Raw genomic sequence first — 22981 nt, 5'->3', positions numbered from 1 at the left:
GCTTCCAGAAAGCGAACAAGGTCATCTGGCGGAATGTATTTACTATCCGACGCAAGGAAGCTAAATCCACATACGTCGATGTGCGACTTCCAGTCATCTGGCTTAGGAAGCAGGGAAGGAGACCTGGGCAGAAATCAGTGGTTGTCTGGACAAAAATTATATCATGTATAGCAAACCAAAAATAAGAAAATGGGATCCTTAATCTATGCATTATGCTAGGGGCTCGCATTGCATCAAGGGGCTCCAGTCCTAGTTCGAATCGCCGGAAATCGTTCTGCAAGTCACCTAGCCCCTGCCATATCAGAGCTTCAGTAATGGCATACGACGCAAATTTTGCAGCAGACGGCTTGACATTTGATGCGCGGATGTTGGCCAAGGGGTGTGGAAATGACTGAGTGGGTGACCATGGCATCCTGAAATTGTAAGCAATGCAACACATGCCGCTCAGATTTTGCTGACGAACGTGAACATCATATGTAGTGGTATTCCCATCTTCTCTGCGCAGTGAATGTGAGCGAAGCTTGGAGGATTGGCTATTATAGCGTCTGCAACGAAGGGTTGTGCTTTCAATGGAGCATCACTGGTCAAGTCGAGGCCTTCGCCAGCTTCGATACAAGAGCGCCAGCATCCACCGATCATTGTCCGGATCTCCTTGCGCCGTCGACCGACCGCGCCATGGAGGATAGTGTCCATTTTTGGGATCAACTTTGGGTTCTGAACCATGAACGACATCAGTTGCGCTGGATCGCCTCCGATATTGAAGAACTCTAATCCATGTTGCTGTACAAAGTCCCTGAAAACTAAATGAGTAGCAAGTCGTACTCGATGACCATGTTGCTGTAACTTCTGCCCCACGGCGATGAACGGCTGAACATCCCCACGAGACCCGACAACATGGATCACTATATTGAGGCGGAGGGGGAAATGCCCGCTGTCCGTTTCATCTACAGGTGGTGGGCTGGCTTTATCGGACGGTTGATTTTTCAGCGCGTCGATGAGCCCCGATCCCCCAGGACTGTCTTCACGGATGTCTATTTCCAATCTTCCATGCTCTGATCTCTTGTTAGCCGATGGGAGTTAGCTGGACCAAATCGCGACAGCGGATTACCAGTGACCTGTGCATTTGCCTCCAGACCATCGTCTGTGAACCTGGCATGTTCACGGCATCTACCCTCTCCTGGACTACACGACAGGGGAACTTCGGGAGCAACAGGGGTTGTCATGATAGTGTTGTGGTAGGACGATAATGACATTCATGATAAATATCGCAGATACTTTTATACAAATTAAAGTTGGGGCGCGCCTACTTATGACGTCGAAGACTCACCCTGACATTAACATTATCAATCCAGATTTATTCGGGACAGCTTATTCATCACAGGTCATCTGTGATGGGAGGTGGAGATGGGTACCATGGATTATGGACAAAGCCCTAGTTGTAGCATCTCCACAATTTCGGGATGACTCATGGCCAGCATATAATTATTAGCTATTTCCCTCTGTGCCTCCCGCAAAGCACATTCTCACGATCATTCACCTCTTGCTTCATCATGAGTCGCACGTTGCGTTTTACAACTTTGGATGTCTTCACCACCCAGCCGTATTCTGGCAATCCACTCGGGGTTGTCTTCCTCCCGCCGCAAACCGAGAAGCCTCTAACACAAGAGGAAAAGCAGTTGATTGCGCGCGAATTCAACTACTCCGAGACTATCTTCGTACATCCAAACGAGACGGGCTCTACATCACGTGTCATTGACATTTTCACCACCGATGAGGAGCTCCCCTTTGCTGGACATCCTACCATCGGCGCTGTTTCCTGGTTCCTGGGATTGTCACCTAACGAGGAAGACCGCACTGCCAACACCCTCATTACAAAGTCCGGGCCCATCGCAATGGCCCAAGCACCCGCTACACCAGGAGTCGTGGAAGCCAATATTGCCCACAACGCACATATTCATGCTGCTCGGTACCCACTTACAGAGGTTTTGAGGCTCCATCCCTCCCTCGGGCGGTATCTGACAAATGTAGCGGACTTTCCCATTATTTCCATCGTGAAAGGCATGAGCCAAGTGCATGTCGAGCTGCCCAGCCTCGAAGCATTGGCCGCTACTGAGAGTCCAGTAGGAGGAGAGGTTGTGCCTTGCGACGCAGCTTCCCAGGGAGGCTATCTCGATGACGGATGGGAGGGGTCTGGTCTCCTCCTGCTCTACTTTTACGTCCCAAATGTCTACGATGAGGCTACTGGGAAAACTGTCATCCGGTCCCGTATGTTCCTCCGCACATTCGAGGACCCAGCGACGGGTAGTGCAGCAAGTGGGTTGGTGGCATATCTAACCCTGACCGCTTCTGATGCTTCGAAATCCGTTTTCGATTATCACGTTGTCCAGGGTGTTGAAATGGGGCGTCGAAGTGATATTGGGCTGACAGTTAAACTCACTGAAGATATTGGAGCAACGCGGAAGATTGAAACGCTTACCTTGAAGGGCAGCTCAGCACAAGTAAGCACAGGCGAGTTGAAGATATAATTGTCATAGAATTCATGGAAGGGTGTGTTAGTACAGATCTACTCTATGATAACCACATATGAAAACTACCAATTGGAGAAATATAATCCCAGTACACGCGCAGTCAGTCCTCTGTAGCTGTATGTCTGTTCTGGGAGCAGTCAATAAGTGAAGGGCTTCTCTATTCCCTAGGCTAACAGACAATTGAGTAACTACAATTTCCACCTACGCATGCAGGAGATCTGGCCTTCCTGGTATCCATTACTTGTAGTCCTCACCTTGGTTGGCATCATACAACACTTCAATCATGTATATCTAATACATGCTTGCAATCATTGATTCCCACGATTGGATTCTCAAAACAGTTTGAGAGAGCCACGATATCTCTTTCTGGGATGTATGCAGTATGCTAGCAATTTAATTGCTGTGTAACAGAGCCCTTTCAGCTCTTCGAACCGACCTTTGAGACCACCAATCCTCCATACTGTAGAGTCTGGAAACTGCGATCTGGGCCATATCTGACAGCGGTATCGTTGACCTTCAGGGGGTCCTGGTCGCGGGACGAATAATTAGCACATTTGTAGGGCAAATAAGTGTCTTTTTTTCTTTTCCTTGTCTCGGCTGCCTCAACAATTTTCCGCACTGCATGACAAATTTGGTCGTCCCACGAAGGCAAAGACCATTCGCTCACAAACGAGTTATACGCCATACAAAGAGTCATAGGATCTACAACCTGCAGCGTTGCCAACCAGGATGATTAATTTTCCAATTCCGTGTGGCAGCGGTGGGAGCGACAGCCGAGTTGGCAGCAGAGACTCCACTTCGCGCCCTTTTGAGAACATGCTTCGGACTCCAAATCTGGTAGGATAGGCGAAAAGGTGGGTTGAGAAAAAACCAGGCGCTCGCGCAGTGCCACTGAATTGGCCAGTGCCCCTCTCAGTTGTTCAGAGCCAAATGCTGCATTCATAAAAGCCAAACAAGAGCTAGCCTTTGTAGGCTCTGAACGGATGCGATGCTCTTATCAACCTCCCTCTTAATAATGAGTGAGAGCCCATGTAAATAAATTGTGCCATTTTCACATCGTTCCACGACAATGATCGAAATCCAGAGCGAACAACACAGAATCTTCGGTTTTTTCTTTTCTTTGTGCTGGATACCGCTACTACCTATGTACTAAAATGGCCACGGAAAACGCCAAGTCGTCCCCGCATTCAACACTGTGGTTGCGGGGCGTCGACACCGGGGGGATAAGATAACTCATTCGAAGTAATCCCAAGGCACTACTAGATACTCAACTACAAGTCTTTTACTAGGGTCATGTTTCCTCGACTCACTTCAGTATCTCATCAAGCATTACATGTGTCCCCTATCCCAGTCTGCGGACCGTTTCTGAGAACAACTGAAAGGCGCCTTCAGACAATGCCAAAAGATCGTATTTATCCTCTAGCTAAGCCAGAGGGCCACAAGCCTCCGGTCCAGCGTTGGCGATTGGTATACCCGGATGCACTGAATGTGCATACTGCGTATGTTGGTATCCAACGACATGAAGACGCCGCGTCCAGCCGGGATGTCTTTCGGACTGCTGTGGCAGCTGTCGAAAGCTGGATCAAGTCGATATCGAGCCTCGACAGGTCTCGATCAACGGAGACCTTCCGGTTTTTGGATGGTGATGATACTCCAAATACGATGGTCTTTGTTTGTTACTGGGAGAATGTGGCAGATTACCAAGAGGACCTCCGCCAGCTAAGTCTTATGGACATATATGCTAAGGCGCCTCATATTGGTATATGGTGTGAGCGATTCACTACGCCGATAATGCGACTAGAGACCAACTACTCCGGTATTGATTATCTTCCCGGGCTCGCACGATTATCCAAGGGAACACCAACAGAACACACCCTAACCGCTTATTGGGGCGCTGCTCGAGACCGAATTCCGAGTTCAGGGCACGATGCCTTTGCTCCTGAGAGATCAGAAAGGACAAGATGTCCACACAAACCACCCCGCGGACTAGGTCAGCGACTGTTTGGCTACAATCCATATGACAACTTTGTCCACATTCGTTCCGGTCAATTTTGGGAGGGGTGTGATGCAATGGAGGCCGAAGCGTACGAAAAAATGCTTGAGCCGGCATTAAAAACCGGGCTAAAATACCTCTTGGATAACCGGGAGGAGTCGGGCGCATTAGGGTTACGTTTTCTTCAGAATGTGCGTGATGGTGAACCGCTGAAAGAAACTTGTGCTGCGGGCTTTTTTAGGAACCTGGAAGATCTCGAACAATGGGCCAAGCAACACCCTTCCCATCTTGCAATCTTTAAAGGAGCCATGAAACACGCTAAAATATTCGGGGATAATCGCAAAATGAGAACCTGGCATGAGGTATCTGTATTGAAGCAGGGGGAGGCGCATTTCGAGTACATCAATTGTTCTCCCAATACAGGAGTGATAAGCTATATAGATCTGATGGGCGAGGATATATAAAGCAACATCAAATGAGGCCAAATTGTATTGTATTGGGCGCAGCCACAGCGTCTGGCTCCGTAGTTATGTGCCGTTTTCAAAGATCTACCTTCAGAATATACTTCCGGATAAAAGACAGTTCGACAGGATGACGAATACACAAACGCCCATATAGCGACATTTCGCATGAATTAACCCGGAAGGCATATTAACAGCTTTCGAAGCCCCTGAAACTAGAGTCTATCCTAATGACTCTGCGATGCCCGTCCTGAAAAATTTTCGGTCCGTCCCGGACCGATGACCAAAAACACAACACGTCGAAGTCCGTAGAAACCACAATACATGACAGCAAGAGGCAGGACTGATATGGATCAGACCTTAACCTGTACTTTTGAAATATACGCGACAATGGGAGACCTTTTACCCATTGCAAAATTTGTGCCGGACACGGTCTCGCCGACAGGTTTTCGACCTGCGGTCCGAGCCCCGGACATTGCTCGCTGTAATGTGGATCGTATAAAACGACACCGTAACAAGTTGACACAAGGGGATCTTTTGACCCGTCGATATTTGTCCCGCAGATATCGGAGAAATTCGTATAAAATCCACAATGTCCTCAGTTTCGAACATACCTTTCGGCGACCCGCTGTGGCTGAATCGTGTCTACAGTCCTTACTATAACGACTCCCATCGTCGGCTGCAGGAGGAAGTACGTGAGTATGTAGACACGAATATTACGCCATTTTGCGAGGACTGGGAGAAGGCAGGCTCTGTACCGGTAGAGGTGAGGCAAGGCAACCTCAACAGGAAAATCGCTGCTTACGAGATTCTACGGCTACCGCAGGTTCAAAAAAAGCATGCAGAACTGGGATACACAGCCGTGAGTGCATACCCACTGGCAGCCAATTATCTCGATGGCCAGAGGCTCCCTGCAGATATCAATCCACGTGAATGGGACGCGTTCCACGATCTTGTCGTCATTGACGAACTTGCTCGGTGTGGATATCTTGGGATAATATGGGCATTGGGATGTGGAAACTCTATCGGTGCGCCCCCAATAATCAATTTTGGGTCAGAGGACCAGAAGCGACGGTATCTTCCCGACATGTTACGGGGCCGTACAAAGTTTTGCCTCGGAGTTACCGAGCCAGACGGTATGAGGGGTCCCATTCGGACGAGTAGAACGCATGAGGGCTAATAGACGAATAGCGGGATCTGACGTTGCAGGCATATGTACAACTGCAAAGAGGCATGGAGACGTCTACATAGTCAATGGAGCCAAAAAGTGGATCACAAACGGCATCTCCGCTGATTATTGCACTGCGGCTGTTCGAACAGGAGGTCCAGGAATTCTGGGCGTCTCTGCGCTCGTAATTCCATTAAATACAAAAGGAGTTAGCCGCAGAAGGATTGAGAACTCAGGGGTGAATGCAAGTGGTGAGTGGGAACTAGTTGGCGAGGCGGCAGCAAAGTACTAATAACATCCCTAGGATCTACTTATATTGAGTTTGACGAAGTCGAAGTACCGGTGGTCAACCTTCTGGGAGAGGAGAATAAGGGGTTTCCCATAATTATGAGCAGTAGGATATCCTATAAAGCGTATCTCAACCACGACTAGTCTAACAGACTCCAGATTTCAACCATGAGCGTCTTTGGCTGGCCTGCACGTCGCTGCGTATGGCACGAGTCTGTTCAGAGGATGCCTATAAATACGCCGTCAGTCGCGAAACCTTCGGCAAAAAGCTTATCGAAAACCAATTGATTCGTGCCAAGTTCAGCGCCATGGGCCGCAGCCTGGATTCAACGTACGCGTGGATGGAACAGTTGGTGTATACTGCACAAATGGCCCAGAAAAAGGGTCAAGATGCAGCAATGGGTGGGCTTTTCGCGAACCTCAAAGTCCTGGCTGGGCGTACCCTTGAGATGGTCAACAGGGAGTCGCAGCAAGTGATGGGTGGCTTGGGATACTCCAAAAATGGGCGCGGGGCGAGGATCGAACAAGTCAGCCGTGATGTGCGGGTGATGGTAATAGGAGGAGGAAGCGAGGAGATCTTGACTGATCTAAGTATCAACCAGGAGATAAAGGCGATGAAACGGAAGGGCGATAGTAAGCTGTGAATACGCTGTCAGGAACCTGCGGTATGGAACGGAATAGTTGGCGGTTTTGTTTTAGGAAACGCCCCTAGTTCTATACGACTGGTGGCTTAGCACACTTATACTATGTCGTCGTCATACGCAGATGTAAGCTCCTAGTATGTTAGCACCATATCCATTTGGGATGAGAAACCTCCATGCCTAATAGCCATTTCCTTCATCCTCCAGTTCTAATGTTAGATGGACGAGAGATACTACTGGGAAGAGCAAAGATTAGAAAACTAGAATGCCATGGGTATTCCACCATCTCATTTGACTGTACACAACACCTTCCCTTCCTCAATTGCATCGTTCTCTTTCCATTCCGTCTTGAATTGACCACTAGCATTTGCTGTGATGCTCATCTCCATCTTCATGCTCTCAACTACCATGAGACTCTCTCCATATTTAACTTCCTCGCCATTTCTTTTAGCAATGGTCAGGATCCGACAAGGCATGGGTGCAGTGACTATATTCTGTTCGCCATCATTGTCCTCCTCTACAGAGCGTATGCTTTCCATGAACGATAGGAGACTGTGTCGCTGGAATTCCACCCATGTTCCCAGATGTGGAAAATGACATAGGACTTGTTGCATCTGGTTGGGCAAATGGTGAAGCGTAGAAGGAGCTGTCGACGGAAGAGCGACGTTGGTGATAATCTTCAAACCATTGATAATGACGTCCAAAATGAAAGTGAAGGATCCATCACCTGAAGATGCATCTCCAGTGGATCGCCATGATCTGATAGCAACCTGGTAGGATGGCGCTGATAGAATATCACCGCGGCGTAAGGCTTGGCTGATTGCGTTGTATCGTGCGGTAACCTTTCGAGAGGAAGAGGAAGATTCCTCGTGATTCAACGGTTGACTGGCGTCCGGAAGTAACATAACATACGCTTTTGTTGTTTTCTGTGAACTTCCAGTCGCAGCATCCCAAACACACAGACGAGCGTCTTGCCTCCCTTCCAACGTGATTATGTCGCAATGGATATTCACAGGGTCAAACCGCTGATTACGGAATTGTTTCCGAACATTCTGGAAAGGTTTTCGGACGACTGCCTGACCACCATACTCTGCCATGCGCCGCAGTATGAGCGCCGGAATGATGTATAGGGCATCTTCCAAGACAGCATGATCGGTACTTCTGCGGACTGGACAAGAAAGAAGACTTTGGAGGTGTGATGTAATAAATGAAGTCGTATACCCCGGGTCAGAGAAGCGTGGGTGCGCTAAACACCGCTGCAAGAACAACTGATTCGTCTTAACTCCAGCACATGCTGTGGTGGAGAGTATCTTCGCCATTTTCTCAATTGCTGCGGCACGTGTTGGTGCCCACACCACGACTTTTGCTATCATCGAGTCGAAATAGATAGATATCCTTGATCCTGTCCGAACAGCTGTTTCGAAGCGAGTGCTACGGTCTCCGATCGCTGTAGGCGAAGGCAGCCACAGATGGACTTTTCCGTGTTCGGGTAGAAAGTTCCTCTGAGGATCTTCGGCACAAAGACGACATTCAATTGCATGGCCGTTGGATACCAAGCTCTTTGCAACTGGAAGGTCGAACAGTCGACCTCCTGAGGACACAAAAAGTTGCAACGAAACGAGGTCTACACCCATAACTTCTTCTGTGATGGGATGCTCTACTTGGAGCCGGGCATTAACCTCCAGAAAGTAGAACATACCCGTCTGAACATCAACGATAAACTCAACGGTGCCGGCATTCTCATATCCGATGAGCTTGGCAATTCTCACAGCTGTTTCGGCCATCTGCACTCGGGTTTCTTCGGGGAGGAATGTACAGGGCGTTTCTTCAATCACTTTTTGATGCCGCCGCTGTACAGAACAATCGCGATCGCCGAATGAAAGGACCTCGCCGTGGGTATCCCCAACAATTTGAACTTCCACGTGTTTGCTGTTTTCGAGGTATTTCTCAAGGATAAGGTCGCTTGAGCCAAAAGAACGGCGGGCCTCGGACTGCGCTCGTTCCAGCTCTTCCTTTAACTGTGCAGCTTGTCGGACGATTCTCATTCCTTTACCACCACCCCCAGCGGACGCCTTTAACATGACAGGGAACCCAATATCAACAGCGACAGCCAGAAGGGCATCAGCACTCTGACTAGACCCAAAAAACCCTGGAACCAATGGAACATCGGGAGCATGTTGGCGCAAGTAGTCCTTGGAGGACCTCTTGTCACCAAGTGTTGACATAGCGCGAGAAGATGGCCCGATGAAGATAAGGCCTGCTTCGCGGACACGGTCTACAAACACAGCATTCTCGCTCAGGTAACCGTACCCTGGATGGATTGCCTGTGCTCCGGCGGACAGTGCCGTCCGGACAAGGAGTTCAATGTCAAGGAATGGGTTGGTGTCGCTATGTTCCATACTGCCGAGGCAAATAGCTTCATCACAGCTCTGAATGTGGTATGAAGCATCATCTCTAGTTTCAAATACTGAGTCAGCGTGCTTCAGAGAGTTTTGATTGGGCAATTTAATTGGTAGACATACTCGTGCACGTATATGGCAACTGATGTAATGTTCAATTTCCGGCAAGTCTGCGCGATGCGACAAACAATCTCCCCGCGGTTTGCGATTAGCAATTTCTGTATAGCGGGCCGGCCGCTGCTCGTAACAGGAGATTGCGCGACAAACAAAGACCGGCCAGGTGAAGCTATATCACTCGTTGAATTTGGTGACATTTTATCCTAGGTACAGCTTGGTTCGGTCGACGCGAGAGTATAGAAACAAGGAGAAAATGGAATGCATGTATGTGTCTATGATTCTAACAGTGAGAGAGAAACGCAGGCTGATATTGTGTTCATCCTTGATTAGTATTGGTGGATCTCCTCCAGTAATGATCTCCTTCGGTCCGGCCTCCGCTCCTGGATTAGAAAATCGCCGGTCCGACAAATAACGAGCGGGCCACGTTTCGGGCATACCAAATTTTGACTCCTGTATGATTTATGCAGGCCTGGCTAGGTAGATGTGCCTATACTTTGGGTTCTGCGTCTCATGGGAAGGGCGAACAAGCAAACATCCCTACACGTGTGACATCCATCAACAACGTACTTAGACATAGCCCGCTCGCAACACACGGGCAACAACGAACATTTTAATTTTGTTTTAAATCATATTCTAGCCAACAAATTATGCGTCATGGTTCCCTTAACAGTTTCCATCGATACTACCTCCAGGCACATTCCAAGAATATCCCTTGTGTCCCTGGGATCTATTATTCCATCGTCAATGAGCATTGAGCTGGTAGCATAGCATTCCGCATCTGCCTGAGCGGCTTCACGGAACGCTTCTACCTGCTTTCGCAGTTTTCCTGATGACAGCGCTTGCCCCTTGGATTTCGCACTGGCAATTTGCACTCTTTCCATCACGCCAGATAACTGATCTGGCCCCATAACACTGCATCGCCCAGTGGGCCACGCAAAGAGAAACCGAGGACGGTATGCTCTTCCACACATAGCGTAGTTACCAGCGCCGTAGGATGCTCCCAGAATAACAGAGATATGGGGTACAGTTGAACAGCTCACAGCGGAGACCAACTGAGCTCCAATCTTGATAATACCATTATGCTCGGCTTTCGCTCCAACCATGAAACCAGTGACATTATGAAGGAAAATTATCGGCGTATTTCTGCCCTTGTCAGGAATAATGGGTGATATCGCACTAGCCGGGACTTACTGCTGGTTGCAAAGACGTATGAACTGCGCTGTTTTGGCGGCCTCATGTGGGTTGATAACAGATATCTGATTTGCAACAATACCAACAGGAAATCCTGGATGGCGTTTGGTTAGCAGCTTCCTACATCGCATCCTGAACTAACACACCGAAGATATGGGCCCATCCTGTAATCATATTTATGCCATATTTTGGTTTGAAGAGTGACAGGCGAGAATCATCTATGATTCGAAGGAGCACTTCGCGCATGTCGAATGGCTTTCGAATTTCTGGGTTTACGAGAGCCAGTAAATCATCGATGGGATACCGGGGTGTCATGGGTTCAATTAGGCCCAGAACGCGCAATTGACTGGTACCAAGGGATGCCATCCATTCTCGGGCTTTTTGAATTGCGTCGAATTCATCAATTGCAATTTGGTCTGCTAACCCAGTAGTCGTGGCATGAACCTTTGCGCCGCCAAGCTCTTCAGCGCCAATATCTTCCCCAGTCGCCATCTTCACTAGTGGAGGACCCCCGAGAAATGCCTGGGCTTGATTCTCAACGAAGATGGTGTAATCGGACAATGCCGGATGATATGCACCACCTGCGGTGGATGATCCAAAGACAATTGCGCAAGACGGTTTGCCACATTGTGTGCGAATTGCGAGGTCATGGAAAAGCTGACCTCCTTTGTGGAAGACTCGGAATTGCTGCGGGAGGAAAACGCCAGCCTTCAATAATCAGTATGCCAATATACCAACATATATGTCGCTGGAGCTCCTTACAGACTGCACAAGGGAGATAAGAGGAAGATTGTTTTCGAATGCAACCTCCATTATCCGATTGACTTTCAGTACTAAACCTTACGTTAACAATATGCATTAGGAATAAGAATGGTCTCATACCTGTCATTTCATTCCACGCCCCTCCACTTTGTGTAGGTATATGCGACATAACCATAGTGGGTCGGCCACTGTGGATGGAGTCAATAGGTTTGAGAAGCGTACCATAAATTAAGCTATACTGATTAGCCTACCTGATAGACCCAATACCTGCAATAAGATTCGCGCATGGAGTTGAATCATTGTTACCAAATCCCGCGAAAGCGCACAGCTCAAGAAATGGGGAATCCTGGTCTAAGAGAAGCGAAATACGATCCCTTGCTGTATCCGCCTTAAGATTAACATGTTCGTGCACAACCAGGCAGGAACAACATACCCAAAAGCTGCCCCCTAGATTGATGTCTATCGGTAGACACTTTGTTGCCCTCTGCAGCTGCCTGCCTGAGATTGGTCTCAAACTTTTCCAAAACAGGGGCCCAGCTGTCTCTATTTTTCTTGAAATGCTCGCCCCGAAGGTCCAGGTGCGAACTGAGAGCTGGATACGAAGATGTGCTGGTCATTGTAGGTATTATTTCGTAGTCTTAGAAAGGTAGTTATTAGTGAAGATAAAATCATAATTGTTACTCAACGCAACCCCTATTATTTTGGAGAGTAGCCAATTTCTTAGTTCGGAGAGACTGCGGCGCGTTCGGTCCGAATGTCGGGAAGCTCGTTGGAGAGAGGACCGATGTGCCGGTCAGCCCTTCGATGGTAGTGTGTCCAAGCATAGCGGAAATTATGTGGCAAGAAAACATATATTTTGGCTTCACAATGGACATAGTGCACCTTCAACATTGAACATTGTGGTTTGGAAAACATTGTGTATTGGTGATTCCTACAGCAAATATGAGTCAAAATCTAGCATTCATTGAGGGACCAAAGACCCCAGCCCTCTGGTCAATAACAATCGGACAGCTAATTGATAAGCAGGCTGAACGGCTCTCTGACCGTTCAGCGGTAGTGGTCCCATGGCAATCAGTGAATCTGTCCTATCAGCAACTGTGGCATCGGAGCCGAGCTATGGCAATATCTATGCTAGCAATGGGCCTTCAACATGGAGACTGTGTGGGAATCATGGCGGGAAATTGCTTCCAGTATATTGAGGTCTTCCTGGGGGCTTCTCGTATCGGATGCCCAGTTGTCGTATTGAACAATACATATACTGCTGAGGAATTATATAATGCCATGCGAACGAGTTGTGAGTCCATCACTATACCGCCTTGTCAGGATAGAGCCGACTAACACCTAAAAGCTTGCAAAGTGATCTTCATTGCGACCAAAATTGGATCACGAAATCTTGCCGATCATTTTCGGATTCTGCGAGGAAACAATCCGCTGTTCCCTAAACTGTCGGAAATTGAGAGAATTATATACATTGGGGAACCTGATTCTGAGACCAGTAATAATGGGGTGCAGTCTTATGTGGACTTTGTCTCTGAAGGAACTGATAACCACGTTGATGAAGCCGGCTTGAAATATGCGGAATCCAGGGTACATCCTGAGGATATTGTCAACCTTCAATTCACTTCTGGTAAACAAATTGTTACTTCAGATAAAAGACATCAATGCTAACATATCTAAATAGGTACTACTGGCTCTCCAAAAGCTGCTAGTCTGACACATAAGTAAGGGATAAATTCGACACGTACAGAATGGTTTGTTGGCTAATGCACGATAGTAATATTGCGAACAATGCTCGATTCGTCGGTAGGGCCATGCATCTGATCCCAGATGACATCGTCTGTTGTCCACCACCGTTGTTCCATTGTTTTGGCTTGGTAATGGGCTTCCTTGCATCTTTTTGTCATGGGAGCAGAATTATATTCCCGTCTGACCATTTCGATGCCGGAAGGGTCGTGGACGCGGTCGTCCACTATGATGCTACAGTTCTTCTTGGCGTGCCCACGATGTATGTAGCGGAACTGGAATATATGGCGAAGACCCGACAAAAGCCCCGTCGACTCCGAACAGGCCTGGCTTCTGGTTCTGCTGTTTCAATGACGCTAATGAACCGTCTAGAGGAACACATGGGCTTTAAGAAGCTTCTCATAGCCTACGGCATGACGGAGACTAGTCCGGTGACATTCATCACTGGCATGGAGGATTCCGATGAAAAGCGCACGACAACTGTCGGTAAGCCGATGCCTCACACCGCTGCCAAGATTATTGATTCCCAAGGCAATATTCTGCCTCGTGGGCAGCGGGGTGAGATATGTACGAGTGGATATGCCTTGCAAAAGGGATATTGGAAAAATGAAACCAAAACCCGGGAAGCCATGAAGCTGGATGCAAATGGAATTCTTTGGATGCATACAGGGGACGAAGCAATCATTGACGTGGAGGGCTACGCGCACATTACTGGTCGAATCAAGGATATTATTATCCGAGGTAGGTGATCCAGGCCGAACAATATGATACCCACTAATATAAAACCACCAGGAGGTGAGAATATATTCCCACGTGAGATAGAGGAACGCTTGGTCTCTCACCCTGCAATTGACGAAGCCAGCGTTGTCGGGGTCAAGGACGAGAAATATGGCGAGGTCGTATGTTGCTTTCTCAAGGCTACAGCGCAAACGTTCAGGCCGTCCGACTTTGAAGTCAAATCCTACGTGGAGCGGCAGCTGGGACGACATAAATCGCCCCAGTATGTCTTTTGGACTGGGCAGCCTGGTGTGGGTGAGGATTTCCCAAAGACCGGCAGCGGCAAGTATCAAAAGCACATTATGAGGGAGATTGGAAATAAAATAGTGAGCCAGATGAAGTTGAAGGCTCATCTATAGTAGTTCGTCTATAGCGTATTTGAAACGATGATTCTCTATTATTTCCGGTAAAGTTAGACTGCGGTCCGTAGACCCGGGTAACATTGCTTCTGTACAAAAGGCGGTCCGGCATCCGAGCCGGGGCGGAACGGAGGGATAAGACAAGCAAGAAAATATATTCTAAGAGTAACGAAGGGGCTATCTGTCATAGCCCATGAATAACTCATCCAAAATGGCCAATTTCTCCCCGGCCGTCCGAATTGTCGAAGTTGGGCCTCGAGATGGGCTACAAAACATCGCGGAGCAGATTCCCACCTCAACCAAGGTGGAGTTAATCCGCCGACTCCAAAGTACAGGTCTCCAAAACATTGAATTAACATCCATTGTGTCACCGAGAGCGATTCCCCAACTGGCTGATTGCCGCCAGCTCCTTGAGAGCCCTGCCATCCAGCAGTCACTCCAAGACAGCAGGGCGCGTCTTCCCGTGTTAGTCCCAAACGTCAAGGGATTCAACGTTGCGCGACAATATGGTGTCAAGGAGGTTGCAGTGTTCATTAGTGCGACGGAAGGTTTTAGTAAAGCCAACATCAACTGTACAGTGAAAGAGGGTATTGATCGGGCTCGGGAAGTAGCCATTGAAGCATCGAAGTCGAATATAGCCGTGAGAGGGTAAGATCATCCTAAAGCGATGCCTACCTTGCAGCTAACATAATCAGTTACGTGTCATGTATATTTGCTGACCCGTATGATGGTCCTACTGAGCCCTCTTCCGTCGTTCGATGCGTCCGGGCACTTTTAGATATGGGCTGCTATGAAATCAGCCTTGGTGATACATTAGGTGTCGGGTCCCCTGCCAATGTGCGAGAACTTCTTCGTCGCCTGGTGGATAACGGAATCTCCCTTCAACAATTGGCCGGACATTTCCATGATACGTACGGGGGTGCAGTGGCTAATGCCTGGGAGGCTTACCAGTGCGGACTCCGAACATTTGACAGTAGTGTTGGGGGTTTGGGTGGATGTCCTTTCGCTCCAGGGGCTAAGGGAAATGTTGCTTCTGAGGATCTGGTGTACATGTTCCACAACGGGGGCATTGAGACGGGGATAGATCTGTCGAAACTAGTTGAGACCGGGGCCTGGATCTCTCACCACCTGGCCAAGGATAATTCAAGCCGTGCAGGAGCTGCCTTAGCGGCTAGGAGGAAAACCAAGATTTCTCCCAAGGCTTCACCCATTCGCGATTTCAAGGCACCTGCACCGTCCTCGTGGAGTCTGGTCCAAGATGCAGAGGGTTTACAGCTTTATCGATCAGGGGTTAATTTGAAGATCGTGTTGAACAGGCCAAGGAATGGAAACGCTCTTACGTCTTCCATGCTCCTTACACTCACAGAAACAGTCAAAAAGGCCAGCAAAGACCCCTCAATCTCTCGTATCGCGCTCACGGGAAACGGGAAATTCTTTTGTACAGGCATGGATCTCGGGAAAGGTAGCACACCCGTTGGCCAAGGGAGTTCAGGTAGTGAAGCCCAATTTGGTCGTCTTACGAATCTGTTTGAGACGATTGATCTGTCGCCCAAGGTAACCATCGCATGTCTCAATGGACCAGCCTTCGGGGGTGGGGTCGGTCTGGCGTTTTGCTGCGATATTCGGATCTGCACGAAACAAACAACGGTGACTCTCAGTGAAGTGACGCTAGGTATTTGCGCAGCAACGATTTCGAAATATGTAATTCGAGAGTGGGGGGTCGCATTTTCACGAGAAGCCATGCTATCTGCGCGTACTATCACTGCGGCGGAGTTGAAAAGTCGTGGAGTACTAAGTGAGATTGCCGATAACCAACAGCGTCTCCCAGGGCTCTTGGACGATTTACTTTTACGCCTGCGAGTTGCATCTCCCCATGCATCTCGTATGTCAAAAGAACTAGTCCGGCTTGGCTGGGTTGATAGCGGCGGGGAAAAACAGACTGCGGGAATCCGCGGGTTTTTTGACGCCATGATGCGTGAAGATGCGGATGGGGCATATGGTGTTAGGGAGTTTCAGAAGGGCAGAAAGGTGGACTGGGATGAGTATATACTAAACAGGCCAAGAACCAAATTGTAGACAAATTACTGGTAACTGTTGCTATTCTGGACCATCCTCTGTCGACTGCTGTACAATGGCCGGGTGGGCCTCAAAAATGCACAATAGACGTGAATGGATAATATTTTGCACCGGCTAGGTAACTCTTGTCTTAGGTTGCAATTAGCCCTTCGTCCCTATACCGAGGCTATCCACGAACTCCACATGGCGTCGAGACCATCGGACACCCCGCATCTCTTGTTTGGTCACAATTTCCTTCGCATTTTTTGCTCTCTCCTCTGCTTAATGAGAAACGGTGCTCCGTAACAGGCGACATTCTTTGTCATCATTCGAACTCCCTCGGAGATTCACCTGAGTAGCAGGGTGGTGCTCAAAGCCAAAGATTCGCGACTGAGCTATCCAGTACAATCATTTCGAATTCGAAGTTACGGAGGAATGGACGTCTCGCTGGACGCATTGCAGGCTGGAAATATAAAGCGGATCAGACAAGCATGTGCCAATTGCAGGTACCTATATACTTGCCTTTCTCGGGAAATGAGCTCCGAGTTGACGCAGCCTCTCATAGACGGAAGAAGACGAAATGTTCGGGTGAACGCCCGTCCTGCTTTCCCTGTCGTCGAAGCCAGTCTATCTGTATATATGAGCCCTATGCTGCCACTGTTGGAGATTCTCACCAATTGGCACATGGTACAATGCCTACAGACAGTAGCAACAATGTCAGTCCCTGTCTGCTAGTAACTTCACGGTGCTAATACGCCGTCAGGCAGCGCTTCTAGAGCGCATAAACACAATTGAATCCCGTCTGGCTGAACTGCAGTCTCAAGCGTACGTACTCGAGGCAATTTTCTCACGTACCGAATATCTGACCCGTGGCCTAGGAATTCCCCACCACGAATCACAGACCAAGAGCGGACGGAATCAAGGCACAATGCTGCTGCTGATAGCCGTGCCCAATTGAGCCCACCCTCGGGGCTGCAGGCCGATCATTTGTATGTTCTGCTTCGCTAACCCATAGACTTGACGCGGGGAGATATAACGGCTGGTCGAACTGATGCTGACAGCTTCTCAGTTCCCTTCCTCCCCGTCCGGTCCTACGTTCGGTGATCGATACATATTTTATCCACGTCCATAATCAACCCTACTCTTATTTCCACGAAATATCATTCCGACAAAAACTGGAGAGCAACCTCTTGCCCAGGTGTTTAATCCTAGCTGTCTTGGCCTCTGCCGTCAAGTTCTCCACTCATGAATATTATTCGGGCAAGAGTCGTGAAGCAACAGAAAAGTATGCACGAGAATCTTGGATGTCCGTCTTGACGGACTACATGGCATCAGAGGAAAACATGAACGTCCATGTGGTTCAGACAGTGAATCTCCTGGCGGTTGTGGACTACACAGGTGGGACCACATATCTTTTCGACATGTCCATTACTCCGACTAATATATGTTCAGCTGGTCGAGTAAGCGCCGGGTGGTTGAAAATCGGTCTCGCCGCACGGATATCTCAGGATCTCCAACTCATGAGGGAGCCAGATACATGGTTGTCGTACACGGAACAGGAAGAGAGAAGACGATCGTTCTGGTCGGCATATCTCGTGGATAAACTTATCTCATGTGGAAAGTCACGACCGCTCGCCATTCTTGACGAAGATTGCCATGTTCAGTTACCGTGTGACGAAGAGACATTCCAGACAGGAGAATGGAAAAAGACGCCGGCACTTGCGGGGCTGCTAGAATGGAACACCGAGATGGTAGAGCGGCCCAGCCCGTTCGCGTTGGCTATCCTGATGGCCTCTATCTTTGGGCGATGTACACGTTATGTCCACCAGAGACGCCACGCACGAGAAATCCCACCTTGGGATACTAAATCCGAGTTTGCGGCAATTTCGTCTTCCCTATTACTGCTGGAATCTTACTCCACGCTTGGAGGTCGGCGCGTGTCCGAGTTTATTCAGAATAGCGAGCGGACACCACGAGACATAGGTCATCTCGTATTTGCGCATACTCTATTTCATCTGTGCCATTGTCTTCTTAACCACCCATTCCTAGTTCGGTTATGCTTGAAACCTTTCGGGTCGAAGATACCCGCAAGCTTTGCCTCCAAAGCTCTCCAGGCCGGTCAGGATCATGCTAAGCAGCTATTAGATCTGATCCAAGAAGCGAAAGAGGCCGGGTGCTTGGTCGAATCCTCATTCTACGCATATTGCATTGCGGTGGCTGGAGGAATCCATTCCCTATCGATATCCCTGAACGTGATGTGTGACAATTCAGCTGCAGACAGAGGCTCTCAAGACTCTATGTACTATTTCCAGCAGACTCTGGATTGGTTGGATAGATTGGGCCTGCTTTGGGCCCATGCTGAGAACATGGTATGCCTTCTTTGATATCGCGGCACGGATACGTATATTGATATTCCCGCGCAGGCGATTCGGTTACGCGAATTTCATGCTCAATCACACAGATTTTCTGCCCTTCTAGATGCAGGATCCTTAAAGGAGGATTTAGATCCCGGTTCCGAAGCTGCCCTCTGGTCAATGATCGACTATGGTACCCTTGGCGCAGACTCCCGAAAGGAGGCTCTTTTTCCAAGTCTGGGTATGTCCGAGATAACTTCTCTGAACTCGTGGGAGGTTGATGGTGCACCGACTAGCTTTTCGGGTGCCGACCTCTTCGGCAGCGAGTCCGCTACAATGAGACTGCATGACGTAGAATACTTTTTTAACGCTAGCCCAACGCAAAATGGTCTTCTATCATAGCAAAATCTGTCGAAATGCATGGAGTTCAACAGATTGAGGCTATAGTCGACCACCAAGGAAACAGGAAGCGTGGCAAAAGTTGTTCTTAACCGAGGTAGTGCTTTCCTGATCATATTCATTGTGAAGCCGATACGTTACGGGACGATATTGAACTGTTCGACCATCTCAGAGGAGACATCGTAACTCACTCACATAACTAATGTTGGAATCACTTCCCGCGTCCAGCGGCTTGAACCTTGGGCAGACCATATTCCCGGCAAGGATTCGATTGCAGCTGATATATTGCGAAACTGAGTCTTCGCATATACCTTATTCATGCGATCTATAAAAAATGCCCGATGCTCCGGGTCCGTACTGTCTGCCGCAGCTATAAAGCAGACCCAGACGAGGGCGTGTGACCCAGGTTCCTCTGGATCAATCTGGCTCACCACCTGCTTGAGACTCTCCAAAGATTCCCACTGATTGTTGTTTCCCATTGTTCTTCCAAGATATATTTTAGAGGCATTCATGAAGGCCAATCGTGACAGGGCCAGCACACGATGATGCTCCGAGTCGGGCGGCAGGTCGTATTGGGTCCAATCCATGTACTGCTCAATGGGACGTTGTAGGGCATGGATCCCTTTCCTTTCTCCAAGTAATGGTGTACCTAATAGCTGAAACCTTCAGAGTGTTAGTTATACTTTATAGTTGAAGGTATGGGAAACCTACATATGAGTTTGTTGCGTGAGGAAGGAGTTTGCTGCTGTATATTCCACCTGGCTGATATTCTCCGCCAAACATGTCAGGGTGTGAAGCAGGTATCTATATTCAGAGCTCCCAGTAATCGTTTCTCCTACAAGCAAAACAATCAGAGTAGCCCACGTCGAGACATTGAATACTCGGTCAGCGGACGATTGTAGAGAGTCTTGCCGCAAGCACGAAATGACAGCAGCACGTTCAGACTCGGCTTCAACTCTCATGGTAGGGCACCGTCCAGCAATATGTTGCGAAGCGACTGCGGAGATGGCACGCTCCAACACCCTATCCTCACAGGCCATAGGGAGAAGAAGTTCCCGATAGCCGTTCGAGATCTTATCTAAAATCACCATAACAGGGGCTACCTCAGTGGCGACTGCGTTAATTTCTGTCAGCGGCGTTATTCTCATAAAGTTGTATCATGATTATTTGGCTCCGTGTGGCTCACAGTAAGAAAAGAGCATTCGTGTTCGCGAGTTCAACGGAGGAATCCATTGACCAACCGCCGAGGGCACCGAGGCTCGGTCACCACTGCCCTCCATCTGCCCTACACTACCTTCCTGGGGGTCTACTGTGGCTTTTCCATTCCTCTTTTGTTTCTGTCGTGTGCGGCAGCCCTGCTCATTTTTCCACTGGAGTTTTTGTGGAGGGAATCGGGCCGAATTCGCAGGTTCCGGTGGGAAGGCCTCGGCGGGGGAAAGGTGAGGGACTGGAACGACGCATCCTTTCAGCTTGCCTCGTCGGGCGAGTCCATTTGAAAACCTAAATCTCCCCAGGCCGGAGCATTCCAAGCTTTTCTTCTGGCACTTTTTGCAAACGGGCTCAGCTCCGTCGCAGATAATCCGGCGTTTAGAGCACTGAAAGCAGCCTACGCAGCGGAGCAGACTTAGTATTCTTTCGATATGAGAAGATACAGGACTAACCTCGGGGTTTAGAGCTCATGGAGAGAGAGGACGGACGTTTTTGGATGGGATGTGTTTAGCGAACCGACGATGGCGGATAGGAGGAGAGCAAGAGGAAGCGGAGGTGTTGGGTTGGTTATCTAATCTTATCATCCCGATAACGATGACTTCCCAACCTTCTATACAGCTGACAGAGACAGGTTGAATTAGCAGCAACAGCAGCGGCCTCCAGGAAGAATTTACGCGGAATTTGAACCTACATGGTTATATAAGCCAAGTCAGCTAGTAACGTATTTCCCGGTCGAGTGGGCCACCCGGTCGAGCGGGCCACCTCATCAGAATTCCGCGCGTTTTATTGCCTTACCAACTTCAACCACCAACCATGCCTCCAAAAGCGCGTCAAAATCCAAGAAATTCAGCTGCTAAAGAGGGAAGAATCTTACTTGCTATTTCTGCTTTAGAAAAGCAGGAAATTCGCAATATTCGCGAAGCGGCACGCGTCTATAATATCCCTCGCACAACTCTCCAGCGACGACTTAATGGAATTATCTCACGCGCAGAAACACGCGCCAACGGCCATAAATTGACTCAGTATGAAGAGGAATCGCTTATACAATGGATTATGTCGCTGGATCAACGTGGAGCAGCCCCCCAGCCGTCCTATATACAAGAAATGGCTAATATTCTTCTTACTGAGCGCGGTACGACGCCTATCCAATTAGTCGGAAAGTACTGGGTCTCTAGCTTCATTAAACGACATGATGAAATAAAATCTCGCTATACTCGACGATATGATTATCGGCGTGCTAAATGCGAAGATCCAAAGGAGATTCAGAAGTGGTTTAATCGCGTACAAATTACTATAATGCAGCATGGTATTGCATTAGAGGATATCTACAATTTCGATGAGACTGGTTTCGCTATGGGCCTAGTAGCTACTAATAAAGTAGTTACTAGAGCCAATTACTATGGAAAAGCACCTTTTGTACAGCCAGGCAATCGAGAATGGGTTACATCTATCGAATGCATCAACTCTACTGGATGGGTGCTTCCGCCATGCATTATCTTCAAAGGCAAGGTTCATATAGAAGGGTGGCTTGAAGATATAAAGCTTCCATATGGCTCACGTATTGAAGTTAGCCCTAATGGATGGACTACCGATGAAATCGGGCTGCGCTGGCTTCGAGAGCTCTTTATTCCTACTACTACTAGCCGTACGACTGGGAAATACCGGCTTCTAGTTTTAGATGGCCATGGCAGTCATCTCACGCCTCAGTTCGATCAATTATGCAGTGAGAATAATATTATTCCTATCTGCATGCCTGCTCACTCATCTCATCTCCTGCAGCCTTTAGATATAGGCTGTTTTGCACCGCTAAAACATGCCTACGGAGGCTTAGTGCAAAAGAAGATGCGTATGGGTATAAATCATATTGATAAATATGACTTTTTGGAGGCATTTCCTGCAGCCCGCGACACTGCTTTTAAAGCAGAGTCCATCCGGAATAGCTTCGCAGCAGCTGGCTTAGTTCCATACAATCCTGAGAGGGTCCTTAGCAGGTTGAATATTCGACTAAAGACCCCTACACCACCAGGCAGTCGGTCAACCAATTCAGCGCCTAAAACACCATACAACGCTAGGCAGCTAGAAAAGCAGGCATCTACAGTGAAAAGGCTGCTTAAGGCGCGTTCCCAGAGTCCTATTCCTTCATTAGAAGCGCGATTAAATAAGCTTATAAAAGGTCATGAATTGCATCTTAATGAGCTTGTTCTTGCACGTGAAGAACTACGTGATTTACGCGCTTCTAATGAGGTAAAGACTCAAAAACGGAAACGCTCTACTAGGCAGCTTACTCTCCCAGAGGGCTATACAGTTCAGGGAGATTAGGAGCGATCTCCGCGTGAGAATGGGGTTCAGGAAGCTCAGAATACTATGCCTATAGATCCAGCGCTTTCTGCAGTTGGACCACGCGTACGAGCTCCACCGCAGTGTTCTAATTGTCATATTCGAGGACATACTAGAGTTAGATGTCCTAATCCACTTAGTAATTAGATTTTATATAGAAATGCAATTGTTTGGTTGATAAAGGCTCTAATATTTAGCCC

The 22981-nt window shown here is 48.5% G+C and overlaps 7 protein-coding genes across 7 annotated transcripts; 5 read left to right on the top strand and 2 right to left on the bottom strand.

Annotated features, from left to right (window-relative positions):
• Positions 1-1458: 1458 nt before the first annotated feature.
• Positions 1459-2617, top strand: BDV59DRAFT_184676 (PhzF family phenazine biosynthesis protein; the record flags this gene model as incomplete). Its single annotated transcript, XM_073690720.1, has 1 exon — positions 1459-2617. A coding segment is annotated over one exon (1067 nt), but the record flags the coding sequence as incomplete, so codon positions are not given.
• A 1306-nt stretch (positions 2618-3923) lies between these two features.
• On the top strand, positions 3924-4985 carry BDV59DRAFT_195033 (phenylacetaldoxime dehydratase family protein; the record flags this gene model as incomplete). The annotated part of the gene is made up of 1 exon (XM_073692489.1): positions 3924-4985. One exon carries the CDS (start codon positions 3924-3926, stop codon positions 4983-4985), a length of 1062 nt encoding a protein of 353 aa, XP_073545031.1.
• Positions 4986-5574: 589 nt separating this feature from the next.
• BDV59DRAFT_195032 (acyl-CoA dehydrogenase family protein) lies at positions 5575-7082 on the top strand (the record flags this gene model as incomplete). The annotated part of the gene is made up of 5 exons (XM_073692488.1): positions 5575-5748; positions 5809-6118; positions 6174-6401; positions 6455-6544; positions 6598-7082. 5 exons carry the CDS (start codon positions 5575-5577, stop codon positions 7080-7082), a joined length of 1287 nt encoding a protein of 428 aa, XP_073545030.1.
• A 276-nt stretch (positions 7083-7358) lies between these two features.
• Positions 7359-12165, bottom strand: BDV59DRAFT_209769 (carboxyl transferase domain-containing protein; the record flags this gene model as incomplete). Its single annotated transcript, XM_073695450.1, has 11 exons — positions 7359-8214; positions 8254-9533; positions 9602-9764; positions 10089-10132; positions 10238-10738; positions 10787-10880; positions 10933-11494; positions 11549-11619; positions 11669-11736; positions 11800-11926; positions 11982-12165. The coding sequence occupies 11 exons, from the start codon at positions 12163-12165 to the stop codon at positions 7367-7369; spliced, it is 3942 nt and encodes a 1313-aa protein (XP_073545029.1). The 3' UTR covers positions 7359-7366.
• Positions 12166-14638: 2473 nt separating this feature from the next.
• On the top strand, positions 14639-16503 carry BDV59DRAFT_195029 (uncharacterized protein; the record flags this gene model as incomplete). The annotated part of the gene is made up of 2 exons (XM_073692487.1): positions 14639-15075; positions 15123-16503. The coding sequence occupies 2 exons, from the start codon at positions 14639-14641 to the stop codon at positions 16501-16503; spliced, it is 1818 nt and encodes a 605-aa protein (XP_073545028.1).
• Positions 16504-17174: 671 nt separating this feature from the next.
• On the top strand, positions 17175-18959 carry BDV59DRAFT_209767 (fungal specific transcription factor domain-containing protein; the record flags this gene model as incomplete). Its single annotated transcript, XM_073695449.1, has 2 exons — positions 17175-17198; positions 17544-18959. The coding sequence occupies 2 exons, from the start codon at positions 17175-17177 to the stop codon at positions 18864-18866; spliced, it is 1347 nt and encodes a 448-aa protein (XP_073545027.1). The 3' UTR covers positions 18867-18959.
• A 302-nt stretch (positions 18960-19261) lies between these two features.
• BDV59DRAFT_184670 (Zn(II)2Cys6 transcription factor) lies at positions 19262-21082 on the bottom strand. Its single transcript, XM_073690719.1, has 4 exons — positions 20897-21082; positions 20422-20841; positions 19947-20349; positions 19262-19898 (listed from the first exon to the last, which is right to left on the bottom strand). The coding sequence occupies exons 1-4, from the start codon at positions 20913-20915 to the stop codon at positions 19427-19429; spliced, it is 1314 nt and encodes a 437-aa protein (XP_073545026.1). The 5' UTR covers positions 20916-21082; the 3' UTR covers positions 19262-19426.
• Between the last annotated feature and the right edge of the window lie 1899 nt (positions 21083-22981).

This window comes from Aspergillus ambiguus (assembly GCF_047715705.1).
Source record: "Aspergillus ambiguus strain CBS 117.58 unplaced genomic scaffold BDV59scaffold_33, whole genome shotgun sequence".
In the NCBI taxonomy this organism is placed as follows: domain Eukaryota; kingdom Fungi; phylum Ascomycota; class Eurotiomycetes; order Eurotiales; family Aspergillaceae; genus Aspergillus; species Aspergillus ambiguus.
The sequence above is the reverse complement of the archived record's forward strand: the minus strand, read 5'-3'. Positions and strand labels throughout refer to the sequence as shown.

Bases quoted from the DNA above. Each gene is read 5' to 3' on its own strand.
- BDV59DRAFT_184670 (XM_073690719.1), bottom strand. The intron at 20,350-20,421 runs GTGAGCCACACG...AAATTAACGCAG, and splicing joins ACGAATGCTCTTTTCTTACT to TCGCCACTGAGGTAGCCCCT. The intron at 19,899-19,946 runs GTAGGTTTCCCA...AACACTCTGAAG, and splicing joins CTCACGCAACAAACTCATAT to GTTTCAGCTATTAGGTACAC.